Source organism: Gymnoscopelus microlampas, assembly GCF_963454915.1.
Source record: "Gymnoscopelus microlampas genome assembly, chromosome: 7".
Classification (NCBI taxonomy): domain Eukaryota; kingdom Metazoa; phylum Chordata; class Actinopteri; order Myctophiformes; family Myctophidae; genus Gymnoscopelus; species Gymnoscopelus microlampas.
In genome coordinates, this window is record NC_139944.1 from 10665912 (window position 1) to 10688411 (window position 22500).

General features: G+C 40.3%; 4 protein-coding genes across 4 annotated transcripts in view; 2 read left to right on the plus strand and 2 right to left on the minus strand.

Annotated features, from left to right (window-relative positions):
- The window catches only part of LOC311048422 (CLIP-associating protein 1-B-like), a gene marked incomplete at its 5' end in the record, with an annotated part of 4177 nt that extends 1779 nt beyond the window's left edge, over window positions 1–2398 (minus strand). The window contains 2 exons of the mRNA XM_084061680.1: window positions 1333–1539; window positions 2198–2398. Coding sequence (XP_083917806.1) covers window positions 1333–1539; window positions 2198–2398 — 408 coding nt within the window. The remainder of the gene's footprint in view (window positions 1–1332; window positions 1540–2197) is intronic.
- Window positions 1–22500, plus strand: part of mtss1 (MTSS I-BAR domain containing 1) — a 656873-nt gene that overhangs the window by 477038 nt on the left and 157335 nt on the right. The gene's annotated exons all lie outside the window — the stretch shown is intronic.
- Window positions 6399–22175, minus strand: LOC311049165 (uncharacterized protein). Its single transcript, XM_084062643.1, has 3 exons — window positions 21989–22175; window positions 9961–10104; window positions 6399–9122 (listed from the first exon to the last, which is right to left on the minus strand). Exons 1-3 carry the CDS (start codon window positions 22167–22169, stop codon window positions 8914–8916), a joined length of 534 nt encoding a protein of 177 aa, XP_083918769.1. The 5' UTR covers window positions 22170–22175; the 3' UTR covers window positions 6399–8913.
- On the plus strand, window positions 13628–19491 carry LOC311049408 (putative ATP-dependent DNA helicase Q1; the record flags this gene model as incomplete). Its single annotated transcript, XM_084062980.1, has 4 exons — window positions 13628–13880; window positions 17232–17451; window positions 17755–17834; window positions 18287–19491. The coding sequence occupies 4 exons, from the start codon at window positions 13628–13630 to the stop codon at window positions 19489–19491; spliced, it is 1758 nt and encodes a 585-aa protein (XP_083919106.1).

Consider the following 22500-nt stretch of genomic DNA (forward strand, 5'->3'; position numbering starts at 1 on the left):
TGCAAATCTTTGAATATATATATATTTTTAAAGCAAACATTTTTAACTCAAATCTTTGCTTCTGGGGGTCCCTGGAACAAAATATTTTAATGGGGGTCTGCGGCCAAATACATATAATTTTGGGGGTCCTTGACATGAAAAAGATTGAGAACCACTGATATAGAAACAAACGTTTTTCAGAAAACTGTTGGGATTTAGGAGACATGTAGAATCGGCTTCAGGTCTCAATGGGCTAACAGCAGCCGTAAAGAAATTCTATGAAGCCTATGCGTCGCATTCCATTTTGACAAATCTGGGGGTCGCTGCCTCGCTGGTACGAAATATTTTCAGATGGGGGTCAGTGGGCAAACGCATATCAATTTGGGGGTTCTTGACATGAAAATGTTTGAGAACCGCTGGAGTAGACAAGCATACTGTATAAATGTACTTGATACAGAGGTGAATGCCTGTTTAAAGAAGCATTCACAGCTAAACTGGACACAGTATGTTCATTTTTACATTCTCAGAGTGCAAGTACACTTTTCTGTGTACATACATACTTTGTTATTTATACATTTGAACCTAACCAACCTCTAACTGGTCCTCTTTCAAACAAAACTGCAGAGTCAGCAGTCTCATTTCTTTAGTTCCTATGTTTTTCTTTGCTTTCTATTTTAACTGCACTTAAGGAGCACATTACAGTACAGTAACGTTGTTCATCATGTGTAGAAGCACTGTGAACGTACGTACATGCTGATAAGAGACAGAGAATGTACAGTACAGCCAATATAATGCAATGCAGTAGTCCATGTATAACAGTGGAATTGTTGTAAATATATAGCACTTGGAATTGTTGTAAATATTGTGAAAATAGTTTATGACAAATTTTGACAATTTCAGTTTTTATAGTATAGTTTACTTTGTTGGTTACTTTTGATGCAGTAACGGTAATTTATTTCTATAAATTATTTTGAGTAATTAAAAAGGTCTTAACTCATTGAGTGCCATTCACGTGTTTCACCGCTTTGGTGCAACGTGCCAATCACGTGTTTTCTAAAATAAATAAAATAAAATAAAAATTATAATAATAAAACTTTTTTTTTTCCAGAACCCAAGATATCATTATCTGAAGATTTGCTGCTCCATCCACTCCTTGAAAAAAAAAATCGCACCGACCAGAAATAGCCAGAAATAATTCGGGCTCAATGAGTTAAAAGTCCTTAAATTGTCACTTCACTGTCATCTGGGGTATGCGACCCCCTCCCCCCAACGATATACAACTAAGAAAAAGTTTAAAAACACACAAAGGCATCAATCAGTCCATCTAGGCAAATGCCTTCCCCCATGTGTTACCTGCAGTAATCCAGGAATAATATCAGACAGCAGGGAGTGCAGGGAGTCCTTGGCGATGCGTTCTATAGCCCTGGTCTGCATCTTGATGGCGGCCAGGTTGATGGGGTAGTCTGCCGTCTGGACGATGGGACACAGCACCTTGATGCACTGCTCTGGATGGGTGGAGCCCGCCAGGGTGGAGGCGGTCTCCTCCGCAGCGCGCACCACCTGAAAACACAGCAACACCGACCAGCGACCAGCTTTGTAAGAGAGGGATGTTCGAATAAAGAGGAAAAATAGACATTACCGGGCATGGCGATTTATATCATAGTGCTTTCAGAGGGACATGCACCATAGTTCTCTAGCCGGGAATCAAACCTGGGTCATTGTGATTCTGATTACGTGATCGAAGCGCTACATACTCAGCTATCCTGACAATTGCGATTGTAAAGAGGCATTTACAGTATTTCATAAGTGATTTGGACAGTCTACATCAGACCTTAACAGCTGCATTTTTTCCTTAGCACGTATTTTTTTCTGCAACTCCAAAATCTTCAAATCGTTCAATTCACTGTAGAGGAAGAACTAGAGCCTAATCAATCTAGACACTAAATTTGTGAAAAAATTACACATAACTTTATTCAACCACTTAAGCCTTATTCAAAGATTTTCAAAAATAGCAGATCTACAAGCTCACAATGCATTGCAGCTTGAAGAGTGGTTACTTTTGAAAATCTGTGAAAACTGTTGAAAATGCCCAAAATAGGGACACCAGGTTGAAAGCTGTTAAACGTAGGGACAGATCAGCTGCAATACCAATTACATTTAAAAAAAAGTCGTATATCGGCTCTGGCTCTAAGAAGAACCCTGCTTATCATTCACTCGCCTCCTTGTGGGAGTCTTTGTGGGCCTCCAGGGTCTTCATGATGGTCAGTTCTGCATAGTTCTTGAAGCGGGCCGGCTGGTTCCTCAGAATCTCCTTCAGGACGCGCAGGGACAGAGCCCGGATGGTGTGCTGCCAGGATGAAGGTGGACAACAGAGAGATGTTTGTGGTGTTTTCTGCACAGCAAAGTCCTCTGTGTACATTTAACCCATTAAGACCCCCAGAAAAGTAAAGATTTGAGTTACAAATGTTCACTTTAAAAAATATACATAAAAAAAAAATTCACAATAAAAAAAAATAAGCAGATCTAGAAGCTCATAGTACAGCACTCGGTGCCGCGCTATGAGCTTGTATATCTGCTATTTTTGAATAGCCAAATAAATCTAAAATGACACAGATGCGTTCCCGGTCTTAAAGGGATAACCTTTCAAATGTCCATTTTTACATTTCACATGTAAAAATGGCATAATACATACATTATGCCTATATTCCTCAGGAGAGTTAGAAAAACAACAGACATGAAACCTACAGATTGTAGCTTTAAACCACTGCTTCCCACAAGGACCATTTCAGTTAGATAGAGGTTTCCAGTGGACATGAGGATTTTGCTCAGGCATAAGCAGGGCCACTAAAACAATCCAAACAATATAGCTGCAAGCAGCGATAATACGGGGCCAGGAGAGAGAAAGAGAAATGATAATTCCTTTAACAGGTCAGTTCATGAAAGTCCTTGCGGTCTTGTTTCCAATGAGGGCCTGTGAGCAATTAGGGGTCCCTGAGTCTTGCTCAGGGACAAATTTTGTTTCATCGACACATTTGCTGACCTGGCCTGGAATCGTACCTGGGTCAACCAGAGCCTCTGGCTCCCTAGGCGGGCTCACTAACCACTCAGCTATGGCCAACCCTCAGAGAGAGAGAGAGAGAGAGAGAGAGAGAGAGAGAGAGAGAGAGAGAGAGAGAGAGAGAGAGAGAGAGAGAGAGAGAGAGAGAGAGAGAGAGAGAGAGAGAGAGAGAGAGAGAGAGAGAGAGAGAGAGAGAGAGAGAGAGAGAGAGAGAGAGAGAATAGCTTGAAGAGAGAGAGAGAGAGACATGGAAACGGAATAGATTGAAGAGACAGAGAGAGAGACATGGAAACGGAATAGATTGAAGATAGAAACGGAATAGATTGAAGAGAGAGAGAGAGAGCCATGGAAACGGAATAGATTGAGTCATGTTTTTTGCAATTCAACTTAAATGAGTCTGCATCAAGTGAGGCTTGAACCGGCAACCTTGCGATCGTGAGGCACTCTTAGGTAGCTGCAACACTACCTATAGTGCTATAGCTTTGTCCAGGCTGATATTGTCTGTTGAGGATCACAAACTCTTGCCTTCTGTCATGACCCAAGCCCCTGTTTCACTAACACAAAGATCACTCGTTCACAAACCATTTACCAATGAAGAAATTGTACATCTCCTCAGAACCAAAACTAGTGAAAGTAGCCGATCTACAAGCTCACAAACCATTAAAAGTTGTCAGATTGTACATCGGCTATTTTCACAATGAAGTATGTTATACATTGAAAAAACATACTCTCATTGCTATCTGAAAAGTTCTGAGATTGTAGATCAGCTATTCTCACAATGAAGTATGTAAAAAACACTCAATTAAGTATTTCATGTTATCTTTAACAATTGCAAATGTATTCATTGATAGTCATGTTGTGTGAAATGCAACTTAGATGAAGTCTGCACCAAGTGAGGCTTGAACCTGTGACCTTGAGGTTGTGAGACATACACTTAAGCGGGACGCTATTGGACCAACAGACAAACCTCTGAAAAAAGAGATCACAGTGATCATACAGTTTCACGCAAATAGCTGAAAAATCCTGGGTTTAAGTGTTTTTCAAACTGCTCAAGATTGCGGACAATCTAAGGGCGGTGCTTACTGGTCAACGTGATAGATGTGTTCCTCATTAGTCAAGGCACATGTGTAAGCAGGTCTAATGGCTGTCGGCCAAACGAGGCATGACTTTTGCCTGTTTAAAGTTTCAATTTTCAAAAAATTGCTATAGCGCCCCCGTTTGACCAATTGGAGTAAGATTGGTTTCAGTGATATTTGGAATGGCCCTTTACATTTCTGCAAAGTTTCAAAGAATGGTAAGTCTGCATGTATGTGTTAGGGGCAGATGAATAATTGTCATAAAACTGCAATATTCATTGGCTCATTAAAGCTTCATTTTTTCACTTATGGAAAATATTTTGCAAACGTTTTTTGGCATAGGTCCAAAGTTCATGTGTAAAAAGTTTCGTGCAGATTACTCAAAAATCCCAGGAGGAGATAGGTTTTAACTGTTTTTCATATAATTCAAAATGGTGGGAGATCTAAAGGTCAGAGGTCAAAAGTCAGAGTGTGAAAGTTGTTCAGCATGAGGAGACGCATGTGTGCATCGAAGTTTCATGGCTGTAGGTCAAACAGGGCATGAGTTGTACCTGTTCAAAGTTGGCATTTTTCAATTGAGTGCTATAGCGCCACCTTTTGACGAAAGATTGTGAGAATGATTTCTTGATCGTTTTTCATGACCATCTATCATATGGCCGAGTTTCATAAAAAGCGACTGCACGGTTCAGCCAGAACTGCCAAAAGTGGCAGAAGAAACGGAATAATCGGAATAACAATACGGGTCCATGCTGGAAGCCTGGCCCCGTAAAAAGTGTCCACTGTAAAGGAACAATGGTTACATAACCTTACATCCACTTAGACATTCTAACTGTTATAACACATAGAATGATTATATACTCATTACATTCCTGATGACTTATATCCATTGATTGATTGATTGATGCAATACAATACATAAGAAACATCCAACTCAGTAGCATCAACGACTAGATGTCCTTGTTGAATGCAATGTGCATGAAGTTCTATGTTTGACCGCTAGATGGCAAACTAAGACCATAGAATGGAGTAAGCATATTAGACTCCTTCACACAATATATCGTGGAGATTACACATTAAGTATAATATCATTTTCTGTTATTGTTTTATTGTTTATTAGGATCCCCATTAGCTTTTGCCATGACAAAAGCTAGTCTTCCTGGGGCCACTGCAGGATCAATATTCTACAGAAAATATTGATTTTCATGTCTGATACAGATATTATAATAAGACATATTTGTTATGTTTAATTTACAGAATCAGATGCTCAGATGTTCTAGCACACATCTGAGGCTGAATGTAAATCCACTAATCAACCCCATAGGTCACAGTTGGGCTTGCCTTCACAGGTTAAGTGGACTCCAAAGGTAAATTCCTTACCTTGAATAATCCACCACCTATTATTTTAGGAGGAACAAGCCAACAGCAGTCAGGGCAAGTTCCGTAAGCTGCAACATGAACTGGATGAGGCAGAAGAAAGGGCTGATATTGCTGAGTCTCAGGTCAACAAGATGAGAACCAAGAGTCGTGATACGGGCAAGGTAAGCATAGTGGCACTTATCACTATTTGACCATTTTCAAAGCAGATGTGAAATTGAAACCTCTATTTTAATATATTTATAATATTTATTTTCTTCTCTTACAGAAAGGTAAAGATGAGGAGTGAAGCTCCCTGACAGACCGTTCTAATGAAATTATTTTTCTCTATGCAACATAGCAGAAAAAAATAATAAAGCAATCTTATGAACTGAATACATAGGACCACAATGGAAACAAGTCCCAAGGACTTTGTTGTGTTATCCTTTTAGCCTTAAATGTCTTACTGTACCACATGCTGTTTACATTTCTGACTAATAAAGTATTCAAGTAATCAATGAAAATCTAAAAGCATTGTTTGTTTCAAGTGTGTCCTGTGCCTGCCTTTTCTACATTGTAGAGTAAAAGATGTTTTTTAATATATATATAACTCACTACTGTTCCCAAAAAGCTCCAAGGTCAAGGTTAATGCTAAAAAATGTGATGTATTACCTTTTGTTGTCCTTGCTTACTGTAAATCGCTCTGGATTAAGAGTCTGCTAAATGCCTAAATTGTAAATTGTTAACCCCCCCAGTAGTAGTTCTTTGCCTTTACAAACGCCTCTATGAAAACAAATAGTCAAACTAAATGCAAAATATGTACTATGATAATGTGACAGTCCAAACAATACATCAGCACACAGCTCAGCACTTTATTATGACTTTATTTCATGCATAATATTAATCCTGATCCATTTTGGTCAGATGGACGATAATGTTCTACCAGTAAGCTGCAGATAATAACATGAAAATCAATTGAAAAACAACATTGTGAGTGTGCGTTCGATAAAGGGGCTGTAGGAACTCATAAATGCAATAGCACTAACTAAACAGTTTCCATACAGAAAACGAGAATCTTCAGAGAAACTAATATGGCATTGCTGTCAGGCAGAAACCTCATATTTCAATATTTCATTATTTTATTTCATTTTCATAATTTGATGCCCTACTTCGTCATACTGCAGTGTCTCACAAAAGTAGCAAAAATAGCTGAGCTTGTAGATGGGCCATTGTTTGCCATTTTTCAAATTTGTTCAAGTGAAAAAGAAAGTGGTTAAGTCTGTCTCTTGATTTAATAAAGTTTTTTTTTTTTTTTTTTTTTACATTTCCTGAACATGCAACAGTTTTGAAGATATGAGGTTTCCACCCAACAGTGACCATAATCAGCCACTTTGGTCAAGATGAAAACCATTTATTTCAATGATATTTAATTGTGTTTGGTGGATGTTTGTTGATGAACCATTAGGACTGTGGTCGTATGTGATTTGAGGGTTGTTTGAACGTGGGACCAACTAAACTTCCATGTCGTCTGAACTACCATAATGTTCCAATTATTCATTTGATTTGGTCGTGCCAAAAGTGTCAGATCATGTTATTCCTCTGCTTTAAATGAAAAGAGAATTATATGTATATATTCATTTTAAACAATGTTTTGTACCATTGCTGTCATGGATGTGCCTCTGTTGTAGAGCTACACGATTATGGCAACACTTACTCACTATTGATCCATATTGAGATCAGTTATTTAAAAATATATTTATTTATTGTGTAGAATTATTAACTATTGTGTAGTAATGACATACAATATGTCTCAAAACATTAGCATGCTATGCAATTGAATTATTACAAACTAAAGAAATATTAATTTAAGAAATTAAAACAAATGAGATTAGATTAAATAGTTGGTCAATTCACGATGACAACAGCATAGCTTGGTTACAAAGGTTAGTTTCATTGGCCTACAAGTGGGCGTGCCTTCAGATCAGGATGCAGGCCGCGCTTTACCCAATCAAAAGTAGTGGGCAGGATTTACATGTCCGCCGATCCTTCCCCACTCGAAACAAACCGAAACTCATTTAACAATAGCGTCCTCGGAGCAGACAAAACCACGGAAAGATATTCACATTTTAACTTGCTCTTTCACCATAGAAACAAGTGGGCGTATAACCAAAACGATCCATGTTCTCTGGGAGAAGTGGTGTTAGTATTCCGTGTAGAAATATTGTTAGTGGGAATGAAAACATAGTCGCACCACCGGAAGTGAAAGGCTGAAGGCAGACCAAATCCCCGGTTTCCTTGCTCACGGGTGCTACGTTTTCTTCCTCCCAGAGCCAACTGAGATCAAAAACAGCAGAGGGCGCTGTTTTTCCTTTTCATTTGGCGATGGGTTCCCAGAATGCTGTTCAACAATCAGCTTCTTCCCTGTATGAATCCTCAGACGTTCAGATGTGTATTTTGACTACCACTAACTTGTGTGTTTCCCCTTAATGAGTCCTCAGGTGTTTTTGCAGGTGATGTTTTCGACCAAATTGTTCTGCACAAAATGTAGAATCCTCATGTGTGTTTTTAGATGACTCTTGTGACCAAATGTTTTGCCACAAACTAAACAGGGAAAGGGCTTTTCCCCTGTATGACTAATCCTTATATGTGTTTTAGATGACACATCTGACTGAAGTCTTTGCAATAAACTGAACAATTAAAGGGCTTTTACCCTGTATGAATCCTCATGTGTACTTTTAAAACACTCTTGTGACCAAATGTTTTGCCACAGACTAAACAGGGAAAGGGCTTTTCCCGTGTATGACTCCTTATATGTGTTTTTAGATGACACATCTGACTGAAGTTTTTGGAACAAACTGAACAATTAAAGGGCTTTCCCCCCGTATGAGTGCTCATATGTCTTTTTAGGTGACTCACAAGACCAAAGCCTTTGCCACAACTTGCACAAGTAAAGGGTTTTTCCGTTGTATGAGTCCGCATATGTAATTGCAGATTACCCAACTGCCTAAAGCCTTTGGAACAAACTGTACACAGGAAGGGCTTTTCTCCAGTATGAATCCTCATGTGTTGGTTTAGATTACCCATGTGCCTACAGACTTTGCCACAAACGTCACAAATACAAGGCTTTCTCCCAGTATGTAGTCTTGACATATTCGTTCCTTTGTCATTCCTCATGGAGTCGGTTTGTTTTGATGATTTCAGGTCCTGAGACAGCTTGTTAATCAAAGACCGTCTTCGTCCTTTCACATTTTGTGTCTTGTGTGATTTCAGTGTGTTTAAAGCCGACTGATCTCCCCTAGCCTCCTCCCACTCATCATCACTGTCTTCAGTGTCAAATTCAGAACAGTGTGAAGAGAGGAGCAGGTCATCACTAGTTGGTTGTGATGTTCCACAGTCCTCTACACCAGCTTGTGTTTTCATGTGTTCAGTTGAGGTGCTGGCTACAGGCTATGTCTCTCTGTTTTCATCACCATCTTCATCTTCACTTTCCACTGTTAGCAATCCCAACGTTGACCCATCATCCTCCTCTGGACTTTGAAGTACCTCCTCATGTTCCTCTTTAATCTGTGGAGGCTCTGGTTCCTCCTGGACCAGACTGGCGTTTCTGTCATGGTGTTCAGGGGAAACCTCTTTACACACAGGGAGGTTCTGGAAGTCTAAGCAAAAACAATGTATGAGAGAAAAACATTAGATGTTACTTGACCATTGTATTATACAGGCCTATAATTGTTTATTAGTTTTTATACCACGACCCCATATTATGAGGGAACCTTCTCAGAATTACATTTTTCCATTAGACCCCCCCCCCCCCCCCCCAGAACTAAAACACTACGATATCAATAAACCCTATGGAAGTGTTTCTGTACACACATTTGCAAAGGCATTTAGCCAAAAGATGTCGCTAGAACCAACTTTCTTGATCCAGCTCTCGATTTTATCTGTGGCCACCGACTGTGGCGTTTTTCTCCACTGCGGCAGCAGTTGGTAGCTGTTGTCGGTCTGTGAAAATGATCTCCCCCCGCTCGGTAATGTTACATCACGATCTGTAAATCGAACGGTTTGTTGATTCAAATGCCAATTCGGGGGGCTTATTTGGTTTGCTGGTTACAATTTACAACAGATGAAATATACACAGCGTAACTCTGTGAGGGTAGAGATGGAGCCAAATGGACAAATCAGTTTGTGTGCCTCAGCCTCTGCAAGGGCTTGTCTGTGTGTGTTGTCTTGTGTTGCTGCTTGTTGTCAGTGTTGGAAGCGGAGCTGTGTGTGCATGAGGAGTCAACTGGCCGTCCCCTTAATAAGAACAATATTTCAACTTTTTTGGTTGCCAACGCGTGACCCCAACGGCACCTTCCCCACTTTGGGTCGCGACCCATAGTTTGAGAACCGCTGGTCTTCATTATTCTAGAGCAGCGTCAAAGATCACCTTCCCCTGCCATGGTGGAAACCACTTGTAAACAAAAAATCGATAAAATAAAGTAAAACAATACATACCTATCCTGTACAACTTTACAACAGGTTGCAGTCTTGCATCAAGCAGTCCACGTCCCTGGTCCATCACTCGCTGTTCCTCTGAGAACGTTGAATATCTTCCGGAGGCCATCTCTCTGGATACTATAGACCTCTCCCTGTGGTGGTCTGTGGAAAACACCAGTAGTAAAAACAAAAACCTTTAGCTATCATTCAACCTTACATACTGTATGTAATCAAATCAAACTACTGCGGTGGGCCATGGTCCGGTTAACGATTAATTGTCACACAAATAATTGTGTTTTTGACATTGAACATTGGAACAGATGAATACAACTTAACATTTTTGTTTGGTTTTTAGGATTAATAATCACAAATTGCAAAGGGCATACATGACACATAACTTCAATATACAAAGACATTATTAATAATTTTTTACATGTAAAAATAGCAGAAGTAGCTGATCTACAAGCTTACAACGCATCATGATGTGATGCGTTGTAAGCTTGTAGATCTGCTATTTCTGCTTTTTTTTAAATATATTTGAAAATGTGTGAATATTTTTCAACATGGAAACGATTATGAAGATTTGGAAATAATAATTGCGATTAGACGATTATGTAATAATTGTGACAGGCCTACCGGTGTCAAATATTTAATTCAGACCTGCCAACCTTGGGAAAATTATTTTTTAGTAACACACTAATTCACTTTCGTGGTGCTTATGTCAACTTTTTATTCTCATTAACAAAATTATTGTGTTACCATTATCAATAACAATATGTCAAACGCCACGCACACACACGAGATATAGTGGTAGGCCACCACCAAAGTATTAAAACAGTCATCTTCCATAATGAAAATATACCTGAATACACAGTAGTGCAGCTAGTTTTGACGTTTCATTGCAATTGTATCCCCTTTACTTATACTTAGGCGGGAAATTGCCGTTTTCAATACACGATAGTGCACTTGGTGATACAAGCGCGAAATTTGGCACAGATGTCCTTCATATGACCCTAATTGATAATCAACCTCTGGCCACGTAAAAATCCTAAGATTTCAAGATGGCCACCACCAGTTTTCAAAATGGCTGCAACTGGGCCAACATTTTGGACTATATCACTTTGATTTCCCCCTTATTTTAATATAGGAGAATATGTTCTGAAGATATTTCTACCAAGTAAGATAAAAATAATAATATTAGGTTCCAATATGGCGGCATATTTTCCAATATGGCTGCCGATAAATTGCACAAATGTACATTCACATGAGCTTGTAGCACATGTATTTGTCTTAATTACCATACACAGAATCAATTTATAGCACATTTTAAAGTGATTTGGTAGCTTTTTAATGACCTAGGGCAACAGACTTTTCACCAATAAATACAAAAACGTAGATATATATAGGGATATTTTCTCAAACAAATGCTGACCTTTTTCTCTTTCCGTGGAAGGACAAAACTGTATGGCATCTGCTGAACGCATGAAAGAAGCAAAGACCTGAGGACTTTGATCCAATAGCTGATGCATTTTCATGAGGGGGGATCCATCTGAGGTCCTTCGACAGCTTTTTCAAGCCAAGTCTTTGTGTCTGGGTAGCTCAGTCGGTAGAGCTTTCACCTTCAGATCACATGGTCATGGGTTCGATCAGGATCAGTGTATGAGTAGGTACGGTGAGTGTGGCGCTCCACCTCAGCAATACCAGGGGGTCTATAAGACCCCTGCGTTCTCAGCTGATACTGACAATAAGTCTCAGACTTACTTAATATGAACAAGTGTAACTGCTATGACAACAATGTCAGTATCTGAGCTGCGAATCATGATGTGTCAGATGCTATCCTCTGCAGCTCTGCCTCAGATACTGACATTGTTGACATAACAGTTTCACTTGATAAAAGACTTGGCTTGAATTAGCTGTGGATTGCCTTTGGAAGGAGGGAAGGATCTCAGATGGATCCCGGTTCATGAAATTGCATCAGCTATTGAATCAAAGTCATCAGGTCTTTGCTTCTTTCATGCATTCAGGGGATTTCACACAGTTTCGTCCTTCCATGGAAACTAAGGGAAAAAGGTCAGCATGGCAGACAACTTCTCCAAATTAGGTTCAACACCTGTTGCAATAAATGATAAACATATGCAAGTCATTGAGGAGTTCATAGTACTCATGTAATTGTAATTGTAACTCATGTAATTATAAATTTATTCATTCCATCCGTGAAGGAAAGATAGGAGGAGGGCTGGCTGCTATCTTCTCGAATAAATTTAAATGCAAACCCCTGAACCTTGGCATTTTCAGCTCATTTGAATATATAGCCATTACAATTGAAAGTACAACTCCCACACTTTTGGTCACCATCTATAGACCACCAATGTACTCAACCTCCTTCCTAGCGGAAATCTCAGATTTCATTTCAGTTTGTGTGACCAATCATGACAACATTCTCATAACTGGGGACATAAATTTACACATGGACAATACCCAAGAACGCAGGGCCTTAGATTTTCTACAAGCACTACACTCCTTTGACCTTGTACAACACGTTGTTGGCCCAACCCACAACCATGGTCACACTTTAGACCTAGTGATTTCTAGAGGGCTGACCACTGTGGTCGACAGGATTATTGACCTACCTGTGTCAGACCACTACTGTGTATTTTTTAATGTCACTATCCCAGGCTTAGAAAAAAATGTCACCAAATGCCCTAAAAAAAGGCGCTTTATTGGTCCCTCTTCAGCTGCCATGTTCTCAGACCACATGTACATCCAGACCCAGGCTCTTCCTGACAATAATAGGTCAATTCATGAAAAAGTTAACAGTTTTAATCACAAATTAAGGTCAACCATAGACATAGTAGCACCTGAGAAAATCAAAAAGAAACCACAAACCATGGCCACGCCCTGGAAAAACGATCAAACTGGCCTGTTAAAGAGAGAATGCCGCAGAGCTGAGCGTGCCTGGAGGAAAAGTAAACTAACAGCCCATCGGGAAATCCTCTTAAATTCCATCCACACATACAATAAAGCTCTGCGCAACGAAAGGCAGGCTTATTTCTCTAAAATAATAAGTAATAATAGCAACAACCCCAGAATATTATTCTCCACTATTGACCGGCTCCTAAATCCCCCCCACCTCAACGAGCATCTCCACCAACCCTCACAGTTAAAGTGCGAGGAGTTCGCTTCGTTCTTCGAAGACAAGATTATTAACATCCGAAATAGCATCTCAATTAATAATAATATTAATACAAATCCCCCCGTGACTAGAGTGTTTTTGAACCAACTACATAATTTTAATGAAATTAATGAAGGGGAACTCCGGAAAATTATTACTGAGCTAAAATCCGCCACATGTTCACTGGATGCCATCCCAACCTCCTTTTTTAAAGAGACAGTAGACTGTTTTATCAATGAACTACTGGACATTGTTAACTGCTCCCTAACATCAGGCACTTTCCCAGACCCACTTAAAACCGCTTTAGTCAGGCCACTACTCAAAAAACCTAATTTAGACTCCTCTGTTATGATCAACTACAGACCAATTTCCAACCTGCCCTTTGTAGGTAAGATTCTGGAAAAAGCAGTGCAGAAACAGCTAGAGCTGTTCCTTCATGAAAATGACATGTACGAAAAATTTCAGTCCGGTTTCAGAGGCGGACATAGCACAGAGACAGCACTTATTAAAGTCATGAATGACATCAGACTGAGCACAGACCAGAAGAAAGCTTCTGTCCTTGTCCTCCTCGACTTGAGTGCCGCTTTCGACACCATCGACCATGGAATACTCCTGAACAGACTTGAAACCCGGATTGGCCTCTCAGGACCCACACTGAACTGGTTCCGCACCTACCTCACAGGCCGGAACTATTCTGTGAGTCTTGGAGACTATGTCTCAGAGAAGCGAAGTTCCCTATTCGGTGTCCCCCAGGGCTCGATCCTCGGTCCACTGTTATTCTCCCTTTACATGCTCCCACTTGCAGAAATTATACGTAATCATGGCGTCCACTTCCACAGCTATGCCGATGATACCCAGCTGTATCTATCCATAGATCCAAACAACAGTGACTCACTTCATCCCCTGCTCAACTGCCTCTCCAGCATTGAGCAGTGGATGAATAGCAATTCCCTGAAATTAAACCAAGATAAAACGGAAATTCTCATCATTGGCACAGACGCTCAAAAGCTTGTAGTCATGAACACACTCGGAAATCTGTCCGCACAGGTAAAACCAACTGTGAAAAACCTGGGTGTTATCCTCGACGCCGACCTCAATTTTGAAAAACACATAAGCAATGTCACTAAAATAGCTTTTTACCACCTGAGAAACATTGCACGAGTTAGACCCTTCCTCTCCTTAGAGGATGCTAAGAAACTGACCCATGCCTTTGTTCTATCAAGATTAGATTACTGTAATGCACTCTATACAGGCTTACCCAAGAAAACTATTGAGCGGCTGCAACTTATTCAAAATGCAGCAGCCAGAATCCTAACGAACACCAGGAAAAGGGACCACATTACGCCTGTACTTGCGTCATTGCACTGGATCCCTGTGAAGTTTAGAATAGATTTTAAAGTTCTTTTACTTGTTTTTAAAGCCTTGAATGGCCTAGCACCCAGCTATCTGAAAGATTGCCTAGAGAAGTATGTCCCAGGGCGCCCCCTCAGGTCACTCGGTGCTAGACTGTTGACGGAACTGCCAACAAATGGCAAGAAACATGGGGAGGCTGCCTTTGGTAGCTATGCACCAAAGATTTGGAACCTACTCCCCCTGCATATCAAACAGGCAACCTCAGTTGATGGTTTTAAGAGGCAGCTAAAAACCCACTTCTATGATCTTGCTTTTAACTGATCTCCTTTTAATCTTTAATCCGTAGATTTTAACTTATTGTTTTGTTTAACTTGTTTGTTTTTGTTTTTTTTTACCTGAATGTAAAGCACTTTGAACTGCATTTATGTCTGAAAGGTGCTCTATAAATAAAGATTATTATTATTATTATGTACAAACTTCATAGAAGTAGTTCCTACAAGGAAGTGAATGCAAGTGAAGTGCATTCCAAGCAGGGCATATATGGGGTAATGGGGCCAGTCACTCTTGTGCAGTCCTGTTTGCCAAATTATGCCAGAAGCTGACACGATGTGGATGTAAAAAAGCATGTTCTGGACACTGCAAATGCTTTAAGTTTGGACTTATCTGCACACCCCTCTGTGGTTGCAGTTGCTAGTACTCTGGCCTGTCACTTGCCCAGCCACCAATGTAAATGAGAATGTGTGTACTGTATAATGACTTGATAACAAAACAAAAAGTAAGCACTAAGCTTTACCAAGCTAATAAATCACTTTCAAATGTTCCATAAATGGATTCTGTGTATGGTAATTAATACAAATACATGTACTACAAGCTCATGTGGATAAACCACAAGCAGTAGGGCTGTCAAAAAAAATCGATTCATGAATAAATCGCGATTCTTAATGCCACGATTTTAAAAATCGATTCAAAATATTAAAATCGATTTTAAAAAAAAAATATATATATATATATATTTTTTTTTTTATAAAATCGCAATAAATCGCAGAATCGAATATCAATTAATCGCAGAATCGCAATTTTAATCGAATCGGCACCCTAGAAAATCGCAATAAATCGCAGAATCGCAATTTTAATCGAATCGGCACCCTAGAAAATCGCAATAAATCGCAGAATCGAATCGAATATCAATTAATCGCAGAATCGCAATTTTAATCGAATCGGCACCCTAGGAATCGATTTTGAATCGAATCGTGAGGTAAGTGAATCGTGACACCCCTAATAAGCAGATGCACATTTCTGCAATTTATCGGCAGCCATATTGGAAAACATGCCGCCATATTGGAACCTAATGTTATTTTTTATCGTACTTGGTAGAAAAACCTCCAGAACATATTCTCATATATTAAAATAAGCCCCAGCAAAGTGATATAGTCCAAAACATTGGCCCAGTTGCAGCCATTTTGAAAACTGGTGGTGGCCGCCTTGAAATCTTAGGAATTCTGCGTGGCCAGAGGTTGATTATCAATTAGGGTCATATGAAGGTCATCTGTGCCAAATTTCGCGCTTGTATCACCAAGTGCACTATGGTATCAATTTGCCGCCTTACTATTAACAACACTTGCCAAAACACACTGAAAAAGTAAGCTGATCATAACTGATGTCAGGCTGAAACCTAATTTATGCTCCATCGTGCGACAAAAACAGCAGACCTGGTTCTCCAGAGTGAGTGACACCCACAGCCACAATACCTGAGGGAGCGCTCCGATTTGGTATCCCCCAAATTTAGCAAAGGAAATACATTCTACAATGTGGAATGTCCTGACATGAATCACTTTCAAAACTAGCCTGTAAAAGTATCTGTCAGAAAACTACAAGCGCCTCCGATCTGGTACCGCCCAGATTTAGCAAAAAGATCATTCTACAAAAAAAAAATGTTTCTGTCAGAAAACTACAAGTGAAGATAGATATTAAATCCCAATGAAATGAGGGAACATACATTGATGCCAATTTTCCTTTTTCTCCTTTGTAAATATAGCTATTTGTATTTGTTGATGACATATATTAATGTGTTAATATTATATGCTTTGTTGATGAATCCCTATTATACATTGTGCGAAAATCAGCGCTTCCGTGTGTGTCAGTTATCAGTGTCCCCTGTCTCCTGAATTTGGTTATCATTCATTGTTTCGTTATACAACACAACAACATGTCAAATTTCAGTTCAACAATGCCCACAACATCCTTGGTTTATTTAGCCATTGTTTCGTCTACTTCTCATTGCTCACTATACATTTGTAACCTGACCCTGCCAGAGGTGGCGGTATTGAGTAACCAGGTTCCTCAAGACAGCTACATCTGAGATCGCTCAAGGGGTTGAGCTAACACCGTACCGCTCCCGGTACGGACCAATCAGCGTGAGCTAAGGGCGTGATCTGGGCAAAAACGGATGTGACGCCATATAGACGCGTCTGTTGTTTTGTAGTTTCTTCACTAGTCAACATGGCCGCTACCATGAGCAACACCGATATGACGATAGATGCTGCAATAACATTAGTTATTTCTCAACTGGACAATATTTCTTCTTTGAAAGAAGAGCAAAGTTTGGCACTGAAGGCTTTTCTGCGTGGAAAAGATGTTTTTGCTCTCCTCCCGACTGGCTTTGGCAAGAGTTTAATTTACCAACTAGCTCCACTGGTAGCGAAAGAACTGGGGACGAAGCCGAAGCCTATATTGATCGTCGTATCTCCTTTGACTGCCCTCGTAGCAGATCAAATCAAAGAGGCTACGAATCTGGGACTCTATGCTGCGCAACTCGTAGATAATGCAGCACACACCGACATCCTCGACGGCCGATGTCAGCTGGTCTTTGGTAGCCCGGAGACGTGGTTACTGGAAGATAAATGGCGTGATATGCTTTCCTCACAAGTGTATCGTGAAAACCTACTGGGCATTGTCGTCGATGAAGTTCACGTCGCATACAAATGGTAAGCTAAACGCCGTTAAATGGCTGTATAGTGTAATTGTTACACTACACATACACTGTAATGTTAAACTGTAAAACAAAACAGAGCAGCGTGTTACGGTTACAGTAGTTCAAAGACGAAGTGTTTGTAACATTTATGTTTTATTTAGGTCAAACATTATATTATAAACAATAAGCTAACACACACAAACAGACCAAATGTTAAACACAGATCTTACTCTAACTGTATTGTTGTAATGCAACTATGCACGTTACTATTGCTGCTACCTAGACTCAATGTAGGATTTCTTTTTCTTTCAACCAGGGGACTGGGAGCAAACGGAAAGCCAGCCTTCAGAGAAGCCTTTTCCAGGCTGAATGAACTAAGATCCATAGTCAAAGAAGGTGAGTTTTGAAACACAGTAATGCTACATGATTAAATACATGATTAATTAATATCAAAATCCATAAAAGGGGGCTGCATTGTGCTGCTACCTGAGGGGGTTAATGTTGGGGGGGTTAGGTTAATCCCCCTATTTTTAATGTTAGGGGGAGGGGTGTGTTGTGCTGGCAACTTGGGCAGGCTGTTAACCCCCCTGTTTAGCCAGGTTAGGGGGAGGGGTGTTTACACTACAGGTACAGGAGCAGATCATAGAAGTTGGTGCTGTCCAAGTGTAGTTATTTGTCATGTAAAGAAAATACAGTATGATATGTGGAAATGTCAGTCTTTACCTGAAGCTACCCGATAACATAAATAACCTAATTATTTCCCCTTTATAACACTATAGAAAGTGTAGCCTACAGCAGTTCTTCATTAATGCTTCTTTGCTGATATATGTGCACTTATTGTCTTTCAGGTTTACCTGTTTTAGCGTTGACAGCATCTGCTGATAACAAGAACAGAGGCCGTGTGACCAGGATGCTGAATATGGAGGAGGCAACTCTCGTGACTGTTAGCCCAAACAGGAGAAACATCCGGCTGGGACTGAGTCGGGTTCCTGCTGATAACTTGAACTGTATGGACTGGGTAGTAAAGGAGGTCAAAGATAAGGGTCTATCAATGTCTCCCATCATAATCTATTGCAGAACACTGAAGTTAGTTGGGAGAGTGTTCACCTATCTTAAAGCAGAATTGGGAGAAGATGCTTGGGTTAACAGAGACCAGGATCAGAAGGCTGAGAACCACCTTATAGGAATTTTCCACAGCAACACACTGTCAAAGTACAAAGACAGAGTTTTGGCCTCCTTTAGTGGAGAGGGAGAGGGGAGCTGCCGAGTGGTTGTTGCAACAACAGCTCTTGGGATGGGCTTGAATTTCCCTAATGTTTCTCATGTTGTAATGTATGGTTTGCCAGAGGATGTTGAAGACATTGTTCAAAAAGTTGGAAGGGCTGGCAGAAATGGGTTACAGTCACATGCAATTTTGTATGCTATAAAAAAAACTGTAAGTGCTGGTCCAGAAGTGAAAGAACTGATACACACTGGCACTAAGAGCTGCTTTAGAAAAGCACTGTACGGCCATTTTGAAAACCAGCCAACAAGTGTAGAGCCAGGGCATGTCTGCTGCAGCTATTGCCACTCTGTATGTTCATGTGCAGGTGAAGATTGTGACGAGCCTAGCCCCAAACATGAGGTAATAGAACAAGATGCTGGCATGCAAGGGAAATGTAGAGTGGTAACACAAGAGGACAAATCTCTTATCGGGGAAATGTTAGAGGAGTATATGAGTTGTTTAGAAAAAGACACAGCACATGTCTACACTAGCAAGTCAGCATGTACTGGTTTCAGTGCTGAGCTCATTGATGCAGTAGTAGAACGCTGCACACACATATTTGACTTGTCTTACATTCTTAGAAACCTTCCCGTATTCAGAAAAAAACATGCAAGAGAAATTCTGCTAATCATCAATGAAGTCTTTGGTGACATTGAGGATGTAGAGCCTTCTTCTCAAGAGGATAGCTTCACTGAGCCAGACATCGATTATACAGGGTATTTTGATGAAGATGATGAGGACTTTGAAATGGGAACACAGCACAGCAGCTCAGAATCGTCTGACGAATAAGCAGTTGGCCATTAAAGGCTCTTATAAGACTCACATTGGTTGTCAATTAAAGCTGTGGAATATTTAGTTGACTGAATGCTCATGATTAAAATGGTTTTGTATGTAATTTGAACATAAGCAAGTGATTAAAAGTTTGTCGCTGCAAAAAATCTGGTGTCGTTTCTTTTCCAGGTATGCAAATATATCACTTTTAGATTGATAACCTTTTATCACAAAATAAGTACATCATTGTTTTACATCTGTCCTGGTACTGTATGTCACCCTTTTCACTATGCATGATGACTCTTAATCCCTGCTTTTCTCCCCCATGTTAAAATTGATTGTTTCAAATCATTAGGCTATAGAGGCATTGATCAGTTTGCCATTTTACACATGGGATCCAACTTTGATACTGTACAAACATGTTATGATGTTTTAGAAAGTAAACATGAACAAGTGAGGCAAATTAAAATATTTATTTATAAAAAAACAACTAAATGCTATAGTTGCGCATACTCAGGTAGGGGAAAATCACAACAATATATATATAACAGGATTATAAAAACAATACAACATGCGTAGCCTATATTCAATAGGGTCCTAACTATGTACACTCTCATATCCCTTTCAAGTACCCTTTGTTAAACAGTGCAAATTCGAGATACATATTTTCTGTGTGTGAAAGTAATGAGAAAAATAAAGATGCACTTGGTCCAGTCATTGATGAACAGCAACAGTGAATTATTGCAACATTTTTGACTACTTGGCAGGAGTTATTGCACAGACTTTTATAGCACAATGAGATTTACGTTATCTAAAGTGTATCGTGGACATGTTGAAAGACTGTAAGGCTATATTATTGACTGACTCAGACTCAAGAGTAAAACGCTTTAACGCTGAGAGGAGAGTTTGGTGACCACAGGCAGGATGCCTCAGGTGACGTCGGTGTTTCTGCTGTAGCGGTAGCCGTTTCTGGAGGTCTTCTGTCTTTGTCCTCTTTTTCCCATCGCCTTAAAATGGAAAAATCGTCTTCCATTCTTTGAAGCAAGCGAAGACATGACCAAACATGCGACACGATACGGAGGGGTCTTTAAACAGTGTTAAAGCTAACGCTATCAGGCGTTCGTTAATACTTGTTTCGTTTGCAGGCTGAGGCTTATCAAATATCTTCCTTGTACCCGTTAAAATACCTTTTATGCGCAGATTCGTGTTACAAAATCGGCAAAAATCTCCGACCTCCATGATAACTTTTTTTTTAGCAACTTCTTGAGAGTTCTTGTTGTTGTGGTGAAATACTGGACTACGATGGTGATTTCCTGGTGTCGCTCCTACCATACGTCACGTAGACACATCGATATGATTGGTTGTGTTTGCACGCCCACACGGTGATAGACAGACGGTCCCATCCAATCATCTACCAAGTATCTTGAAAAAAAGGAACAGCCCCGTCATCGAATTGGCTCCCGAGATCCCAGATCCAAATAAGCTGTGAAACAAATGTGTGGAGCAAGCTTCTTGGATCTGGTAGCGTCAGGTTAATACATTTGGGAACCACACCGGAAAAGAACACTGTTCACCGTTAGCAACAGTTAACCGAAATGGCTAATAATTAGAGCCCCTTGAAGCACCTCAGTACCATTACAGTTGAATTGAAGTGTGCCTCATTTACTTCCATTTGTACATTCTCAAAGTTACAGACCTGTAAGGGTCCATTTGGTTCCATTAGTATGCTACACTCTCACAGTAACAGACCTGTAAGGGTCCATTTGGAACCCTGAGGGTCCCTGGACCACACTTTTGAGAACCACTGCTTTACATAAATGCATAACTAATATTATGAACAAGAAGAACAAGATTTTTGTACAGGATCTCCTCACTGGTAAGTAGGAATACATAATGTCTCTTCGACTATGCATGCACCTCATGGTACCATAGCACCACTAAGGCCTTAAAAACATGGCTCCAGACATCCCAAAACAAACTGGTCAAGCTACTGCTTGGCTTCACACCTACAACTCATCTAACCCCTGCTCATTTTGCTAGGGTGGGATGGCTCAGGGTAGAGGACAGAGTACAGCAACTTGCAATAGGCCTGGTCTGCAAGATACACTACACCACACAGACACCCATGTACCTGTCAAACTACTTCAAAAACGTCCACAAACACAATATTAGAAGGAGGTCCTCAACTCACGTTCAACCCAGATTTGGCTCAAACAAGGGGTTAAATTCATTCTACTGCTATGCCACCAAAATGTGTGAATCCTTACTCTCCTTCAAACCCACTCTAAAAGAGCACTTAGAGGTGGCTGCAATTCGGAACTGGCCCCTGTAAAAAGTCCAAGCCTATCACCAGAAATGCCCTATGGTGTTCTGTATGTAACAGACTGCAGACTGCAGTGTGTAGTTTGGTGTTGTGTATGTAACAGACATAGTCTGCAGTGTGTAGTTTGGAGTTGTGTATGTAACAGACATACCTGCAGTGTGTAGTTTGGTGTTGTGTATGTAACAGACATACCTGCAGTGTGTAGTTTGGTGTTGTGTAGTGTCTCTATCTCTCTCTGGAAGAGGTTGCACATGAACTCTGCAGCCGCACTGAGGCGCTCCAACACAAACACTCTGACATTAAGCTTCACGAAACAAACATCACTTGTGTGTTTCTCCAAAACACACAATATCTCCTCTCCTACCGACGTCATGTGTGCATTTATCTTCATCCGCACATACTCCATTTGACGCATTTTAACTCCTGTTTGGGATTTTTTTTTTCTCACGAGCTCTTTGTTCAACAATTAGAGTTAAAAATAACACCACCATGAAGCACGCAGTTACTTCCGGCTTAACGCCTAGAATAAAAAAGAAGGATGGATTACAGGGGCGTGTCCCAGCGTAGTACCGGGGTATTGCACATGCGCAGTAAAATCCTGCCTGAACATACAAAAAGGCTCAGTAGATGGCAGCGTGTGACCCTTAAACGGTAGTGTTTGTTTTGTGTCACTTCAGTAGCCACGGAGACCTGCTGAAGATCTT